Here is a 19,956-nt window from a genome sequence, read left to right as displayed (position 1 = left end):
CTTCCAACATCAACTTAAAGGCTTTTGCATTTGCTACGTTAAAAACAGTTGCACACGTATAAACAAAGCGAGCAATATATTGGACGGTTCTTGCCCTCACCTCTTTATCACACGCATCATTGATCCTTGTGTCCTTAGTCTTCTTAAACACCAAATCCAATGGTCCTTTAGTCTTCCTGACGTCCATTGAAGAGGTCTCAGCAAGCCCATTTCCAATTTGAATTCTACTTATTTCCTGAATATCATTTGTATCATCCGCATCTAATTGCATTAACACCTATTTTATTCCTTCCTTAATTCTCTCTTTCTCAACCATATGAGCATGTAATACAGATTTAACATACGCAAATGTTTTCAAGCAAGGAATCACATCACCTTAAATTCCTAGTTGATGCCTTTTTGCTTTAATTATTCCCCCACTACTTCTTACATTAAAAAAATCACATGTCACCTTCTTCTTGTTACTCAAATCCTTCCAATGATTATATTGCCATCCTATGTCAGAATTACTACTAGTTGGTATGAAGGTTTGATCACATTAAGCAACTAAGGTAAAATTTCGTGTAGAAATAGATGTTGACATATTGTTCTAGAATAGAAAGAGAAATAGAACTAAAACATAAACATTACACATAACAGAACACAATAGAGTAGAAGGAGATAACATAGACAAAAATAGTACAAGAAGAATAATAGAACATAGAAGAACAAAAGAGAACACAGTAAAAGGAGAGAACATAGAAGAAAACACAACATTACCTGAAGATAGAGAGAAGATGGAGTGTGTCTTTGCCAGAGAAATCAGCGATGAAGGAAACAGTGGCAGTAGAAAGTAGAAACGTGATGTCCATTAGGGTTGAGACAGGAACAAACGATTGGGAGAAAGAAGAAAATAAAATCTGATTTTATCCCCTTTAAAAATTTAGGGTATTATAGTAACTTCACCTAGGAAAAAATTAAAAAAATATAAATCAGATCACTGCACAACCTGGGAAAGACCCCCGACCCGAAAAAGCATGAAACGCGACCGTAATTTGAATCCCGCCACCGCACCTATTGTGTTATGCGGCGGTTTTCCGTCCCAGACGGAGCGCTCGGATAGTGGTCTTAGCGGCCGCGATTAACATCTCTGGTTATGACAAAGAGATGACCCAAAGAGCAAAAGAATTGATTTCTTCATTGCATCAAATATTAAGTCTAGAGAAGATTAAAGTGAATGAAGGCAAGGTCACAAAGTGTATGAATTGAAGATGAAGAATTTTTTTTGAATATATAGTTGAAGTTTAAATTTTCCACGAGCTTTGTGTTGTTAATAGGACTAGTTGCAACAAATGTAATAAAGTAGGAACTGTCACTGTGCTTTAGATTTTGAAACAACCCTATTGTGGTGTTGTTGTTTAGTAGTTAAGGTTTTGAAACAACCCTGTTGTAACTTATGTATCAACTACTTATGAATGAAAAATATATTTTGATTATGAATTGTTTCAAAGCTATGTCAACTGATATTGTTTTAAAAATGCTAACTGATTATGATTATTTTCAAAACTAAGTCAACTAGAATAACTATGCGTGTGTGAAATGATTTAAGTCTATGTGAATTGGTATAAGACATTTTACATGACATGAATACATGCAAGTTTGTGTGTCAAATACCATATTATAGGCTATTATCTGACTGCATTTGAGTGATTTAGCTATGTACATACCATAATTCTCTGAGCCGAGTATGATAGCTCGGAGTAACGGTTATAAAGGGTCAAGGGTCACTGATCAATTACAAGTTGTACATCCCGGAATTTCTACAAGACTTGACACCGGCTTGTGATCATGTCCCAAACTCAATTTGTCGGGTCCTTGAAAGTCCCACCCAGACGGAGCCGTTATGGACAAACCAATAGCCAAACCCGTTATGAATATTAATGGGACGATTATGTCCTTTATGGCCATAAATGGATGTTAAGCACATTAATAATCGTGGCTGTTGAGATCAATAGAAAGGGGCAACATATGCATAACACAAAAATGAAGGGAAACCTAGAGGCCATCAACAATGATGGCCCTTCATCCTTCTCCTAAAATCTCCTCAAACACACAATAGAGTTGCAGCCTCGCCAGATTAGCTTCCGAGAGGTTATCCAAATATGTTTTACAGGAACAAGCTCTAAAAAATTAACCAATATTACATGCCATTTTGACTGGTTTAAATTTCAAACATAGGCCAAATTTACAACTGTATGTTGACTCCCAATTGAAGACCAATATAAGACATTTTATAGGTGTTGAATGCAGTATAGGGCAAGCAACAAAAGAAAGATTTGGAAATATTGATCCGGGAATTATCGTCCTCAGAGATGGAGAGATGCCATTCAACAGTTTCTACGGTTTCGAGCTCAGGATTGAATGAGCAAAAAGTAAACAAAGATATAGACAGGTAAGAATAAACACATTCTTAGAAGAGAAAGAACTTATCAGGAATGTAAATATATCCACTCTTCACAAACATACACTTACCAACCCGTTATACTCAACCTACGATACTCATTTATGTCATCACGTATCTCTCACATAAGCGTCCATCTCTGGAGCACAAACGAGATCATCTCACAACTAAGGTTATCTCTAACGCGAAGTCGCAAGAACATCCGTATTCTCGCGTCGGCGATCTCTCGCGCACCGCTCAAACACGAAAGCATTAAGTACAGATACCCACAGTGATTGCTAGCTCTAAATCTATCTCTAGAGTTCAGAACCAACAGATTATCATCCTAGATAAGGATTCAAGAAGTTTATCACTAAAGCAACCCAAATCCCCAGCATAGAGCAAAAATACAGAACAACATCAACACAGATTTGTAAAGCAAGTTAAACATAACATTATAATCGGTAAATATACATAAGATTCAAGTAAATATACAAACAAAACCCAACCAAAGAGAAATACACAAAGAAGAAGAGAAATGAACCGAAAATCTCCCGGTTTGTCAGCTCCGTTCGACGATCAATCCACCCCTGATCATCCTTATGCAACCTCCGAAGTTGTTTTCTAAGCTAATTTTGATCTAAGAATGAAGTTGATGGTGTTGGGACTCAAAAACACCCAACCCATGACCTAAAAATTGTGTTTTGGCCCCTTTTAACGAGCTGCTGTCTTAGCAGGTCCGCTTAGCGGACCCCCTCCGCTCAGCGGACTCAAAATTGCTTCCAGACGCTTGCTCCGCTGGAGCTCCGCTCAGCGGACCCCCTCCGCTTAGCGGAGTCTGCTAAAAATCAGATTTTGTTTTCGCCATAACTCGAGAACCGTAACTCTGAATTGCGCCCGGTTCGAAGCGTTGGAAAGCTTATTCAATGCTCTATCCAATAATGAATGAATGGAAACCAAAATGATAATTTTTATCATTCTTATTTTGAGTCTTTGGAAGTCCGCTTGATGGTGGCTAAGCGGGCTTGCACCAAAACTGCGAAATCGAAGCCGTGCCTTTGACACTTTATTCCTCAAGGCTCCAATAAGCATGAATACCTATAAAAACAAAGGAAAAACTATCAAATGGTATAAAAGTATATGAAAATACAACTATTCACAAAGTATACGTATTTATATACAAAACGGGGAATTATTCAAACGGTATTAACAAAAGTATCGATAAGTGCCACTATTTACATACACAAAATAAGTACATTTTGGCACTTATCAAACTCTCCCCAACTTGAAACTTTGTTTGTCCTCAAACAATGTCAAATAAATCAAAGAATTGAAAGTAATAAACCAAAGAATTGTGAATCAACAAGTTTTGAAAACCAAAAACAAATGTATGGCTTAATACAAAAACGTATAAACAAAGTAAATACTTACCACTATCCTACAACGACAACATGTAAACGAAACAAATCCTAAGCACAAAAAGCATACAAAACATTCTAACACAATACATGCTTACATCATGAATCACACCTAGTAAAAATTCATCAATGGATGAAGAACACACAAAGGTAAAGGACTTTTAACACTCATCCAACAATCTTGCAAACAAAAGATTAAATTATGCACTCATCTAAAAATCACATTGAAGATACAAAAGCAAGAATCACAAGGACTTTTCAAGGTTGTAATGTGGCTTGGTTAACAAACAAGGGATATATCCTAAGGCTAATCGAAACAAAAACTTGCCTAAACCTAAGGGAGTGATCAATCCACCAAAGATTCAAACAACAAAATCTCGATTAAACTTCTTCCTTATTCCAAGTTGTCACAACCAAAACACCATACTTATAATTATTCGCTTCTTTTTTCTTTTTGTTTTTCAAAACTTTTTCACATTTTTTTTCTTTCTTTTTCTTTTCTTTCTTTTTCACATTTTTTTTCTTTTTTCTTTCTTTTCAACCTCATAGCAACAACCAAATAAGTAGCAACCATTTCTCTCCCCAACTTGAATTCAACCACACCATCATATGAATACTCCATACTTTCTAAGGCAAGGTAAAAATTCACACCAAAAATCATGGTTGAGGGTTCAAGAAAACAAAGAATCAATCATCCATGCATAAATGAGAACTAAACACTCAAAGATAAGCATTTAGCAAATACAACATGGACATTGAAAAAAAAGAAGCTCAAAAGGGTTAACAAATGATCACACACTCACAAGGTGAATTTAACTATTTGGTTATGGTGTTTGTGCTCAAAATGAAACAAAATGCCTTGATCCTTTTCATGCTTTCATAAAATCAACATAAACAAAAGATTAAGCATAACAAAATCCTGTTAAAACAAAGATTGTGGCCTCCAGCATATGTAAAAAATGGAAAGCTTCCTCACATTTATGGTTTGGGAACTAAAGTGATTCAATCAATAAACAAGTAATGCAAAAGAATGAATGGTATGGTAACTGTACAAATGAAAAGTTTCCTAAACATGTTATGCTATAGAAAGCGATAAATGAGTACCTTGAATGATACAACTTCAAAAACAATATCCTACCATACATCCGCAGGTTGAAACACTCAAGCTTTGGAAAATCACCTCAAAAATCTTCGAATCACCGAACAAAATTTGAGTACAAACAACCAACAAAAGAATTAGAAGAACAAAACTAATATATACTATTAATTAGCCTTGGTGAGAGTGGGAAAAAGGAGTGAACCAAGTGGAATAGGAACTCCACTGGTACAAAGCAAGAAAACAGAATTTTGCTGTCATCGCTTAGCGGAGCTAGGCTCGCTTAGCGGATGACAGAAAAACCAGAAAAATCAGAATTGCACCAGCTATTCCAATCACTCACCACTTCACCTAAATACCTCATAAGCAGAAATATAAACAATATTTACAACTGTTGGGGTGCCTCCCAACAAGCGCTTGTTTTACGTCGTTAGCTCGACGCCTTTATTGTTTCAGTGTTTGGAAAATATCCTCCTCTCGTCATGCCATGGTGACGTCTCACCGCACAAGCCTAAAGAAAGTGTCCTAACCAAAGCACTCAACAAACGTTACGAGTACAAATATATATAATGATTAAACGAACATAAAAACGAAAGTATACAACTATATACACAAACAAACACATATGTACAAGTATGGAACAAATACAATTATTATCATACAAAAATAGAAAATTGGTGAATGTTGAATTCACAAGTTGAAAAGTGAAGATTTGTTATTAAAGAGCTCATCCGATATCAACATGTTTCACCAACATTCACCAATAAAAGTATACTTATATGTAACATATACAAGTAACTATATGGTGAACATAAACAAGTAAACATGTACAAGTAAGTATATACACTTGAAACTATACAATATATACGTTATATACAAAGCTCAAAACCACGAAAACTATTGCGATGCAATCCACAACCATCCCCGGCAACGGCGCCATTTTGTTGAATGCAGTATAGGGCAAGCAACAAAAGAAAGATTTGGAAATATTGATCCGGGAATTATCGTCCTCAGAGATGGAGAGATGCCATTCAACAGTTTCTACGGTTTCGAGCTCAGGATTGAATGAGCAAAAAGTAAACAAAGATATAGACAGGTAAGAATAAACACATTCTTAGAAGAGAAAGAACTTATCAGGAATGTAAATATATCCACTCTTCACAAACATACACTTACCAACCCGTTATACTCAACCTACGATACTCATCTATGTCATCACGTATCTCTCACATAAGCGTCCATCTCTGGAGCACAAACGAGATCATCTCACAACTAAGGTTATCTCTAACGCGAAGTCGCAAGAACATCCGTATTCTCGCGTCGGCGATCTCTCGCGCACCGCTCAAACACGAAAGCATTAAGTACAGATACCCACAGTGATTGCTAGCTCTAAATCTATCTCTAGAGTTCAGAACCAACAGATTATCATCCTAGATAAGGATTCAAGAAGTTTATCACTAAAGCAACCCAAATCCCCAGCATAGAGCAAAAATACAGAACAACATCAACACAGATTTGTAAAGCAAGTTAAACATAACATTATAATCGGTAAATATACATAAGATTCAAGTAAATATACAAACAAAACCCAACCAAAGAGAAATACACAAAGAAGAAGAGAAATGAACCGAAAATCTCCCGGTTTGTCAGCTCCGTTCGACGATCAATCCACCCCTGATCATCCTTATGCAACCTCCGAAGTTGTTTTCTAAGCTAATTTTGATCTAAGAATGAAGTTGATGGTGTTGGGACTCAAAAACACCCAACCCATGACCTAAAAATTGTGTTTTGGCCCCTTTTAACGAGCTGCTGTCTTAGCAGGTCCGCTTAGCGGACCCCCTCCGCTCAGCGGACTCAAAATTGCTTCCAGACGCTTGCTCCGCTGGAGCTCCGCTCAGCGGACCCCCTCCGCTTAGCGGAGTCTGCTAAAAATCAGATTTTGTTTTCGCCATAACTCGAGAACCGTAACTCTGAATTGCGCCCGGTTCGAAGCGTTGGAAAGCTTATTCAATGCTCTATCCAATAATGAATGAATGGAAACCAAAATGATAATTTTTATCATTCTTATTTTGAGTCTTTGGAAGTCCGCTTGATGGTGGCTAAGCGGGCTTGCACCAAAACTGCGAAATCGAAGCCGTGCCTTTGACACTTTATTCCTCAAGGCTCCAATAAGCATGAATACCTATAAAAACAAAGGAAAAACTATCAAATGGTATAAAAGTATATGAAAATACAACTATTCACAAAGTATACGTATTTATATACAAAACGGGGAATTATTCAAACGGTATTAACAAAAGTATCGATAAGTGCCACTATTTACATACACAAAATAAGTACATTTTGGCACTTATCAATAGGCCAATATTGTTGGGTGTGAATATGACAATAAAAAACAGTCTAGAGGGGGGTGAATAGACTTTTTAAAAATCAAATCAATCAATTATTCAAATAAGAATAATCAGATGTTTTTCAGAGTTTGCGCGCGGAAGTTTGTAGAGCGAAAATGTGAAATTTTACTCAATTGACAATTATTCAGTAGCAACTCAAATTAATTTACCAATATCGTAATGTCTAGACGAAGAAACATAACATATGCGATTAAATCAATTGAATAAGTTACGAGATTTGGTTACACAATCAATCAATAAGGCAAATTCTAAAAGCATGATGTTTCTCAGATTTTAATCACCAATAAAGCCCTTCATAGGTTTCCAATTCCAATAAAACCTAAGCTTATCAATTAAATCACTATTACCAAAATATAAACCTAGGCATGCATGTTCCACGAAATTTAAATTCAAGAGTAAGAGATAGAGAGATGACACTGTGATTTATAGTGGTCCGACTTTATCGTCCTCGCGTGAGTTTACGTCCACTTTAATAGTTGTTCCTTTACTTTGAGACATATATTGAGAGTATATACAATCACTAGTCCACGATAATTCTGAAGAAAAAAAATAAAATCTTCGATCTAGATCTTGACTTGTATATGGCCAAATGTTAAACCCTCATGCGCAATCTTTACTTGATTAACACTTCCAATCTTCCATTATCACCAATTCTGCTCCAAGCCTTCATGTGTAGCAATCAACCCTTTGATCCTACCGATTCCTTGAGTGAGAATTGTCTGAATATGTAAAAAAACTTTGCCTTATCCGTAGCCTTCCACACAGTCACTACTAAGGCAATTCTGGAGAGAAGATCTTCTTATTTTCACTGGAATTTGTCAGCACCAATGACAACAACCCCAATGTTGCAAGAACCTAAGAATCTTTGGACAAATATCCAAGAACGGTTAGCTTTAAGACAATGTCTCCCCCAATCAATTAACATTCACTCATGATCAAGATATGAAAATTGTAATGAGGTTCAAGATGAACGATTTCTAGTGCAAGAGTTTCAAAAGAGGTGGCTGATTTTTCACAAAAATTCACAAACAGTTATGAAAATATTTTTGAACAAATATTGACAAAAGCTTATATATTTGCTTAAGATGAAGCACACAAAAGAATGAAAAAGATTAGTTAGATTCGAATCAAGGTTAATGCATGTAATGAGTCAAATGAGAAAGTAAATGGAATAAAAGAGATTCAATTTTTTTGACTCATCTGTAGTTTATTCAAATCAAGCGCAATGTGTGTGTAATTCTTGAATTTAGACCTCAGATGTCCTAAAAGATATCGAGACATTGATCTCTGAACAACACACAATGGCAATGTATACAATACAAACAATGCAAATATTTAAATGAACACAAGTAATTGTTCACGCAGTTCAGTGCATAAAAACACCTCCTTTGGGGGCTACCAAGCCAGGGATAAGTCCACTATGATAGTATCAGTTTAAAGTATTATGCAAACAACCTCCGGTTCACACGTAAACAACCTCCGGTTTACTGCCTTCTCACCTAAACACTACCCGTGCTATACTTTTACTAAGACTCACCTAGGTATGAGACCCTTCTCAATCTCCCTCAATCCCAACCGTGATAATCGATTACAGAACTTTAGAAGTCACACTTCAAAGACACATAATCACTTAATACTTAAAAGCTTATGAGTAATCAACATAACTTATAACTCAAGAACACAGTCCCACTCTTCTATCAAGATGATATTAGAGAGGCTCACAATAAACACAAAAATGCACAAGCCCTAACACAAAATACACTGTATGTTCCAAGCCACAATTATGTTTGTTGCTTGCTATTTAAAGCAATCTTCTGGACTGGATTATGCCTTCAAATTACAGTGGGACATTGCATAAAATACTCCAAAATCTTCTCCATGAAGATAGGGCTTCAATCATTAATTTTCTAAATATTCTCCATATTTAGAAACTAATCATACATCTTGAAAATAGAGAAAATTTCTTATCCCTAAATCAAGCGTTACATAGGATTGTATAATATTCCAAAATATTCTACAACTGTAACGAAAATCAGGCTTCAACAGATCCAATTGTACCTATCAGTCACGATGTCGGATGATCCTGCATAGAACAGCGTACTCGACATATCTCTTCAGTTGAAGTGAATAGAACATCTTGTTCAACATGTTCCCATAAGTTAGTTTTACCAAACATAACGCCAACCATATAACATAGAGAATTAAAAATGTGATTCAAATCATAGGCCATGTGATTAATCATGTGCAATAATTGATTTGAATCAATTGCCCCAGGAACTTTAGAAAAACCAGAAAAGTGTCATGATTCAAATCATGAGCAAAGTATGATTCAAATCAATTTAGACAAAAGTGATAATATATTGTCTGAGTCGACTCATGTGTAAAACCTGATTCAAATAAAATGGTTTTTGAAAAATTTTAATCACCTCTGTAATGAGTCTATAAAATACATAAAATCAATTATAGACTCATTACTACTTTTACCCCTTTGACAATATCAAAAAGAGATACAAATTATCATAAGTCTATATAAAAAACAAACAACCTTCAAAAGTAATTCCAGAAGAACAAAATGAGCTTAAACAAGCTAAGAAGAATATACAACAACTAACATCGGATACAAATACGAAGATAAACATGCTACATGCAACAAAATACAACATAGACATGCAACAACCATTTTCAACAACAACAAATAATAGTGGTAACAAAAATATAAAGGAATGCATTAGAATAAATAATGCATGATCAATTATACAAATGTTCAAGTACAAATAATTAACACTACACATTTAAAAGACTTAAATAAAAAGAAAATCAATCAAAGACATGTTGAAGCAATGAATAAGCATAATAGAGAGATATCAAGCACACAAATAAATACATAGAACAAACACAATGATAGAGTTTTAGAGGCATACCAATGTAATCAACAAAGTAATATTTACTACAAGATAGTGTAGTGAAAACAAAATATGTAGCAAATGAAACTGAGCAAAATACTTATTCTATTTAAAACTCGAGGAATCTAAGATTCATAAATCCATACAGATTTTATGAAAGGGTTCCGATGACAATGGTTTTGTAAAAATATCAGCAAGTTGACTTTTAGTATTAATGTATTCATAAACAACATCTCCTTTTTCAACACGATCTTTAAGAAAGTGGTGCCTGATCTCAATGTGTTTAGTTCGTGAATGAAGTACCAAATTCTTAGTGAGGCTAATTGCACAAGTACTATCACACTTAATTCGAATGTAGCCAAGTTTTAAATCATATTCTAGTAGTTGTTGCTTTAGCCATAAGACATATGCATAAAAACACCCATCGTCTATGTATTCAACTTCGGCAGTAGAAAGAGCAACACTATGCTGCTTTTTACTATGCCAAGAAACTAAACAACCTCCAAAGAAGTGACAGATATCACTAGTATTTTTCCTATCCGACTTGCACCACACGAAATTGGAATCAAAATAACCTACTAAGCTACAAGCACTACCTTTAGGATACAAAAGACCGTGTTGTGAAGTTTCGTTATGATATCTCAAAATATGTTTTATGGTCTTAAAATGCGATTCCTTAGGTGTTTGATATCTAGCACACATGCACACTTTAAACATGATATCTAGCCTACTCGTAGTCAAATAGAGTAAGAATCCAACTATACCTCTATACCTGCTTCGCCGTTCAACATTACGAAGTTTTTCTTCTCGAAACTTTTGTGAAGTTCCGAGTAGTATTTACTTTAGCTAGTGAATGTTCCTTTCAGATTTTCTTTTTGTTGTCTCCCAGGTACTTTTTCCTCCTCTCACGAGAATACCATTCTAATCACCCAGATCGATCAAACGATTGATCGCATCCGACACTGTTCCACATGCGTGCCATTATCAATTATCTCCTCTATTTAAAGAGGAAATTGCGCCAGTTTGCAGGTATTCAAATCATCTCTCATTCAAACACCACTTTTCAATCTCATATTAACTTAATTGTTAGAGTGCTAATCTTGTATGTGAACTCCCTCTCTACCGCATTGAAAATTTTGAACCACATAATAAACTCTAAATCCATATATTCGATCAAATCTAGTTCCAACTTCAAAAGATTTTGAAATTTCTAACCCCAAAAAGACATGTAGAAGAAATATTAACACATCAATGTTGCAAGATAAATTTAATTAAAAAATAATTATGACAAATAAAAAATTGAACACTTGTGACAAAAGATAATTTTTAAGTACAAAATATTTGTTTACTTTTCATAACAGTAAAAATATATCCTTGTATTTTTCTTATAAAATATTTTTTTGTATTTTTAGTTTTTCTATTAAATATACAAGTAGTTATGTTTCTCAATATTAATCAAAGAAAGTTGAATCTTATATATTACAACTTGGTATATCGTCCTTCTAATTCTGAGTTATAAGAATTTTTAATTTTCACGTCTGAATATTTTGAATAAATTAACCCTAGTGGATTATGAATATGTAAAAAAAAACTTAAGACATAGTACATTTTTATTGAATAATTCCATGTCTCTTTGTAGTGTCACGTTGTCATCACAACAAGCCCAGTGGGGGATTAATAAAATCTGACACAGATCATATACCATCCACCTGTCTAGGAACCTCATTTTAATTATTTATCAACAAAAGTGCATGGTTCGATTAGCCCTAAATAAATAAAAAACATTAGTAGTTAAACACGTCCTCCTAACGTACGAGGACATCATGATTCTCTTGGTTTCTTGCTTATGAGATCAATTTCTTGGTATTGTAGTATTCTGTTTAATGATTTGATTGGTAAAATGGATGAGGCTAGGGAACATATTCTTGTTTTTGTGTCAAGCTCATATCAATGCACTTAAAAAGTCCCTCTATTATAGCCTCTTGTACATACATGTTAGGGTCTTGTTTCCAATAGAAACGTAGTGGGATTCTAACCAGAAATGACACCAATGTTAGTTAGACACGTGATTGTCATAAAGTGGCAACAATCTTTAGCTAGCAAACCCCCCCACACACGTACATATCTTCTTCCATATGAACATAATTGGTTACTTTATTTGTGCTGCATAATGTTGGTTTGAGGGGTCTCTTAAAAGTTGAAACATGATTGAAAAAAATGTAGGGTTTAATGGTTTATTATCTATTTTATTTTTGATATAGGAAATAATACATATTCATATATAAATATTTGTAGAAGAGAAATTTCATATAAAATATCAATAGATAAACAATAAAATGTAATAGAAAAGATTTGTATGAAAAAATAAAATTATTAAAATTATTAAAAAATGTGATTAGATTGAAGATATTAGAATTGATAAACGAATATATATAAGAATACTAATGATCCGGATTACAATAATACATTTAAATCGTATCGTGGCCTTACCCCTTATCCAGTTGACATTACCAAATTCAACGTATTTGATATATGAATCTCATTCATATATGTAATTTTTCGTTTAGCAATTTATAAACGTGTGTGATCTTTTGATTTTCGTAACTTTGATAATAATATCAAATTCCTAATTTAATATTATAAATAGATAGCGATGTCTAGCAACATATCACTTTATACTTTTACATAAAGGTATAAATATTATCTTAATATTTATACCTTTAGTCGATAATATTTGAAATATGATCTCTAAGTATTATTGTCTGACGCGGACCAATTTTGATACAATGAAATAAACATGTCCAAATTTGAATCGCAATGAATTATGACATAAGCTTTAAGAACTTCTTTTTATAAAGTCCAGTCATATATTAAGAATTGCATTATCTTTATCAAATTATCATGGATATAAACTGTCATTCACTAACAAGCGACATTGAAAAGGATGTGTGTTTTATATTTATGAGCCAAGGAAAACAGGTTACTGACCATAGCATGAGTAGCCAAACCTTTTTGACAAAAATGGTGTGAACATCAACTCAAGAGTGGGATTAGGTGCAAAACTTTGAAGTTATAGCTCCATAATGTTTACCTTATCCGCCACTACGAAAGGAACTGAGTGGGACAATTAGGAATTTAAATCGTAAACGTTAAATCCCGGATTTAAGTCATGAAACATATATGGTGTCAATTGTTTGAGTGTTAGGTCAAAAGTGTACACAAATAAAGTGTTTATGTTGGGATAAAGAGAGTAATAAAATTTGTTCAAATTTTTTTTTTTTAATTCTATCGACTCGAATTCAAGATTATTTAAGTACATTTCTTTGAGAATAAGCTAGATTAAGAGGATTTTATCCAAGAAATCATATATTCGACATGGCTAGTCAAGGTCATGATGATCTATAAGAACAACGACAAGTGGAAGATATGCACAAAATACACCGATCATAACAAAGCATGTATCGAATACATCTATCCATTATCAAACATAGATATCACTAATGCAAAAAGATTAATATAATTTTAAAATTCACACCCAATATACTAAAAACGGGTGTAAATGAGAAATACGATGGCAATCTTGTAAATAAAGTATCATTTTAAACATTATCAGGTAATAAATTACACCCAATTTTTTAAAACCGGGTTTAAATTTAAAATATTATTATAATCAAATCTCAATTACTCCCTTTAAACCAAAAAAAGGTGTAAATTCATATAAATTTAAAATATTTATTTAATTTTATAACTCAAAATATATAATCTATATGGTATAATAATAAATAAGTTAAATATTATTAACTAAATATTAATGAATCTAAATTTATTAGATGAATAAAATAATCTAATCATATATACTAACAAATTTATTAGACTAAATAAAATAATCTAATTCATAGTATTGAACAAAACTCTCGTTCTACACTCAGTTTTCAACAGACTCTCTTCTAAACCCAGTGTTTTCAACAAATTTAACTAAAAATGGAATCGAAGAACAAAGTCGTATTAGAATTGTTTCTGTTTGTTTCCGCGCTCAGTGCACGAAACCTAGGTTTTCTAGCTTCCCAAAATCGAGGGAACCCTGTTTCAGTTCATTTCCTTCACCAAAACCCTAAATACGAAAAGAACTTACCATTTTTGATCCCCTTGCACCTTGCTTCATCTTCCATTTCTTCATCCTTCGTACCTTCTTCTATTCACACCTATTTCTTATGCTTCACACCGGCGAGCCAGTTAGCCAAGCTGCTCATCGTTAGAGGTAGAATCTCTTCGCTATGTTTCTGTAGATATGATTTACAAATTTCCATTTGTTCATGAATTTTGCTATTGTTGCATAAATTGAGTCAAATTAGTTTTCCATTTGATATGATTTGAGATTTTTCATCAATCACTGACTCTGTACTGTTTGATATTTTTGAATTTGGTGTATTGATTTGTGAACCTTTAGACTGCTTGTTATGAATGAATCTATCTTCGAATTTTGATGTTCAATTTGAAGTAGTAATTCTTGCAATAGAATGTTAGAAAAAGAAATGGTTTAATTGATTCCTTACTTTGTAAAACCGACACCTCTGAAAGAAGGTATGTTTGGGTTAGTTTCGGAAATTGTCTCCGACATTTGTGATTACATTTAATTTATTCATTTTTCAAATTTTTATGGGTGTCAACATGTCAGTGTTGCTGTCGTTTTTGCGATGTCCGTGCTTCATAGACCCCTTATATATTTATTGAACCGGAGGAAAGCTATTATTGAGAGAAATATGAAATGTCTCAGTTTTATAAAATTTCTTGTTTATTGTGGTCTAGTCAAGTTGAATGTAGTTTGTGTTCCATACAAAAAAAGGCTCGTAGAAACATCATAACTTGATTGCAGCTAGTGTTTTCTTTAGATTCCCATTGTATGATTCGACTTGAGATTATGCTAGATTCCTATTGCATTTTTCAAATTCCCTTGCCTCATCCGTTTGCACTAGCTTTTAGATTTATGAAGAAACTGTATATTTTGGAAAGAGGAGGTTTAGAAATTAGTATATGAAATGAATTTTAAATTTGTTTTACATTGAAGTTTAATCTAATGCCCTACTATTTTTACAAGGAGGGGGTCTTCTACTACGTGCTATCAATATAGCAAGTGTCAAGTTGTGTTAACTGGCATTGAGCCCTAGAAATCCGAAAACAACTGGGATGAAATAGGCTCAAAACGACATTGCGTTATTATAAAATCTGTGCAATCCCACATCAGTAGTAGGTGTCAGAGGAACATTCAAAGCCACCAATATTGAAAATAGATGAAAAAATTAGGCATGATACCCACACATTTTTTCTCTCATTCCATTTGAAAATTCTAATAACAAAAAGCCTAGTTTCTAAGGCTCTTGTCTCCCATCCAATTTTCCATACATGGACGACGCCTTTGCTAGATCTATTCCCGAGGTAAATTCCCATTGCTTATATAACTTTTCACTGGTTCTCAATCCATCAAATCTTATTGTAACTTCAGAAACGAATCTAGATGCAAATATTTGTTGATTTTAATATTAGAATATGGATATCCTAACTCACTACATGCTTGGAATGTGAAATTAGATGTTTTTGCATTCAAATTAATGGTAGAGCTTTTTCATGCTGTTTAACAATCATGTGAAATTCGACACATGAGATAAACATGAGCCTGATCCTAAATTTCTCGCCGAGGCCAAAGCTAGTATAAACCAGTCTATAGGAGATGCTCAGCAATCTTCCCAGCCTCTCAAGAAACAATAGTAGGTTGGTGTCCTTAGATTTCTTGGTGGTATACATGAGTTGCTCTATTTATCTTAGGAAGGCGAGGGGAGAATGGGGATGAAGGGAGAAGGTCCTGAATTTTGTGCTGATCACGCTTCTGTTATGAAGTTTGCACACAATCCATCATGTGCTCAACTTATATTTTCAATATGTTAGTTTTGTATCATTTTATTTATACATTTCAGTTCTGAATATTTTTCATAAGTTTTTGTTGAAAAAAGTTTTAGCATCCTACTGAAGATGTAATGCATGAGGGTGTTCTGTGGAGTTCAAATGTAGTCTCAGTATTTTGTTACCGACAATTTAAGTGACCGAAAGGTTGATTTAAAAATGGTGGTAAGATTTTTGGAAGCGAAAAAAAAAGATTGCGAGGACCACTTATAATTGTTAGTCGACGTGTGGTTTTGGTTTATTTTACAAAGGCTTTCATGTGGTATAGTAAAACACAGAAACCACGTGACTTGTACTATATAGTATTCAAAATATCTAAATATATATATTTTTGTCTCATATATATTGTTGTTCTGTTCCTTTTCAGTTGGAGACTTATGTTGAAATTGTAATTCCTAAGCTAATCATATTTATAATCTTTTCCCAGGTACAAATCAAATAAATTTATGGACAAGTATTGTATTGAAGATTGAAGTAAGATAATGTTGTCTTGAAATTTACATGATTTGTTGTTTCTGCTGTTATACTTAATTTTTATTTTTGTATGATAAATATGAAGCCAGTGGTGTTTATGATGATGTTGAAAATCATAGTGCCCATATGACATGCACTACCTTAGCCTTGTAGGCCTGTCTTTTTCTTTCTTGATTAAGATACTAAAGTTGTGACTGTCTTTCCTTATACTTTGGTTGGTATAACTTATAGTTTGGTTTTGAAACATGTCATATAGATGTTCATGTCACTGTTAGACAATATCAGTTCATGGTTTTTTTGTCATTTTAGTAAATTATTGTCTCCTAGTATTGCTTTTGTTCTTTGCAAATTGCAATGAACCAGATGCACCTTTCTTGGCAAATGTTAGTTAGTTTGCTAGCTATTAAAATTTAGATGAATTATGAAGAGAAGTTTGATATTATAAATACATTTTATATGCTAAAAAATGGAACAACATTTCATTACTATTAAAAAAGTACTACTTAATCACCATAAAGTATGATATTTGTGAAACTTGAAATTCTCGATCACATGCATAGTAGAAAATGGAGCTAGAAATATTGTCATTAACTTTGGGTGATCATTAGTTAGCCAAAGGCAGAACAATAATAGAGAAAGAATACAATAAGGTAAGGTGTGTCTATTTGTCTAAGAATCATTTCTAAATGCTTAAGCTCATTATAAAATAATCTAATGATGCATGAGACATGCATCCAATGAGAAGTCAAAAGAAGTGCTTAGAGTTAGGTGAATATGACTAAAGCTAATTATGTGTTTTATTTTGTTTCAATGGCGTCGGCTCAGGTGCTGCCGAACAACTCTGCTTCGTCTCGGAAGCAAGAGCATGTGGAAGCTGGCAAGCGTCGGGTATGTGTTTGATTTTGATTTTGTTCGAGATTCTGATTATAGAGTTAGGGGTAGTAGTTTTGTGATTGTTTATGTGATGCATTGTTGGATAATGGGGGTTTATATATGTTAATCTTCATTTCCTCTGATAGTTTATGCCTTTTAGCATTATTAATTTGTTATGTTTTTGGATGTAAAAATTTGTCATACACGTGAGTTTCAATTTTCAAAGTTTATATTCTATTATTGTTTTCCTTTTTTTTCTTTCATAGTGAGTAACTATTTGGGTTTTACAGCTGGAGGAGTTTCGTAAAAAGAAAGCCGATGAGCGGGTCAAGAAGGCTACATCTTCTGGCTCTGTGCCAAATTCTGATGCATGCCATTGGAATAGCTTTCGGGTAATCCGGATAAACCGACATGGTTACACCGCGGTGTTGCATTCCTACACAGCATGCCATTTAGACTATGTCATCCGTGTCGTCGTGAAAAGATAAGTCATACATACTTACTCTATTATGTAATGTTTCAAAGTTCTCATACACTTCACTAGTTAGTCATAAGAGAAAAGATTGGTTATGACATGTTTTCATGGTGCTAAGCATGAAGAATTTTCTACTTTAGAACAGGTGGGTTTCACTAATTATGGTTTAAGCATTTCTTTCTTGGTGTCGATTGTATGATGTTTTGGTGCTTCACTTTTCCTATTTTTTTCCCGATGAATCTGCTCAATTTATTAGATACATTGGTATTTGTAGCTGTTAAATGATTTGGTCATTGGGGATATCTGTAATCTATAGGATTGGTGCAAATGTCTTGAAAGACAGATGTAGTTTATTCTAAGTCCCGTGTTAGTGGGTTTCTAATTTGCAGTATCATAGTTGTCTGTATGGATACAAATCAGTCTCCTGCTTTTTTTAATAATGATTTACTTTTTGTTTTCATAGAGAAGTATCATCAATCAATTAAAATCAGAAATGGAGAACTTACAGCAAGAGATCAAAGCACAATTGGTATGTGCAACACTCCCTATCTATTTGCATAACCATTTTGGAGTTCAAAGCACAACTGGTATGTGCAACACTCCCTATCAGAAATGGAGAACTTACAGCAAGAGATCAAAGCACAACTTGGCAAAAATCTATTTTGATATTTTCGTCCGTAAAACCGAACACAATTAGTTGAAGCACACTTGGAGTGATTTTGTGGATCCCTTTATAAGAAGAGATTATTTTAGTAGTGTCTGACCTGATCAATATGATTTATGACTTGGTGACTGCATTGACAATAAATTTGTCGTGTATTTGCTTCAGATATCAATGCCCCTTGTACTTCTGAACATATATGTTTCATGTGAATTATATTTTTAATCCATGAGATTGTTAACTAGCCAAACCGTACTATGCTCTTGTTTGTACATACAGTCTGCAAGGAATGCTGATGTCCCAGTAATATTTGATGCTGGGGGAATCGATGCACCAATTCCACAAGAATTACTGGATTGTGTTGATATTTTTAGTCCTAATGAAAGTGAACTTGGTCGCCTTACAGGAATGCTAACCGAAAGTTTTGAAGACATTACGCAGGCTGCTCTGAAATGCCATGAATGGGTAAGTTCAAGTAGTACCGTAGGGATAGAGCAGTGGAACTAAGACAATGTGTGGAATTGGTGGAGTTGTCATTGGAACACAACAAGCTTGTTCGGCCTCTTCTTAACTTCAGGCTTTTGAGTTAGATGGTTTTTGTGAATTTGTTTGGACTTCATGTAAAATATATGATTTTGTTAGTTGTTCTTTGCTTCAAATATCTAATCAGTTTTGTTAGTTGTTGCCAACTAATGAATACATTTATGGGTTGTATGTTGATATACTTTTCTTGATTAATACATAATTCTCCCTTATTTTTTTGTGTAAGATTTTATAGTATTTAAAATATTATTCTTAGTACAAGAAATAAGAAGAAATGAGATAACTAAAATTAGGTGTATTCTAGCATATGAAATAGGGTGTAAATGAAATTAAATATAATATAATTTGTTCATTCATTAAGGGTGTAACTAAGAACGTATTTACACCTGATTTTTATTAAAACAGGGTGTAATTAAGAACGTATTTACACCTGATTTTTATTAAAATAGGGTGTAATTAAAACGTAATTACGCCCAATTACACCCGATTTTTATTAAAATAGGGTGTAATTAAAACGTAACTACGCCAAATTACACCCGATTTTTATTAAAAAAGGGTGTAATTAAAAACGTAATTACACCCGATTTTTATTAAAACAGGGTGTAATTAAAAACGTAATTACGCCCAATTACACCCGATTTTTGTTAAAATAGGGTGTGATTAAAAACGTAATTACGCTCAATTACACCCGATTTTTATTAAAACAGAGTGTAATTAAAAACGTAATT

General features: G+C 33.6%; 1 protein-coding gene across 1 annotated transcript; it reads left to right on the top strand.

The window, feature by feature from the left end:
- The first annotated feature begins 14,215 nt into the window (after window positions 1-14,215).
- Window positions 14,216-19,419, top strand: LOC131655554 (uncharacterized). The gene is made up of 4 exons (XM_058925400.1): window positions 14,216-14,505; window positions 16,630-16,676; window positions 17,502-17,564; window positions 17,840-19,419. The coding sequence occupies exons 1-4, from the start codon at window positions 14,229-14,231 to the stop codon at window positions 18,035-18,037; spliced, it is 585 nt and encodes a 194-aa protein (XP_058781383.1). The 5' UTR covers window positions 14,216-14,228; the 3' UTR covers window positions 18,038-19,419.
- The last annotated feature ends 537 nt before the right edge of the window (window positions 19,420-19,956 follow it).

Source organism: Vicia villosa, linkage group LG3, assembly GCF_029867415.1.
Source record: "Vicia villosa cultivar HV-30 ecotype Madison, WI linkage group LG3, Vvil1.0, whole genome shotgun sequence".
Classification (NCBI taxonomy): Eukaryota; Viridiplantae; Streptophyta; class Magnoliopsida; order Fabales; family Fabaceae; genus Vicia; species Vicia villosa.
Note: the sequence above shows the minus strand (reverse complement) of the source record. Positions and strands in the feature narration are given on the sequence as shown.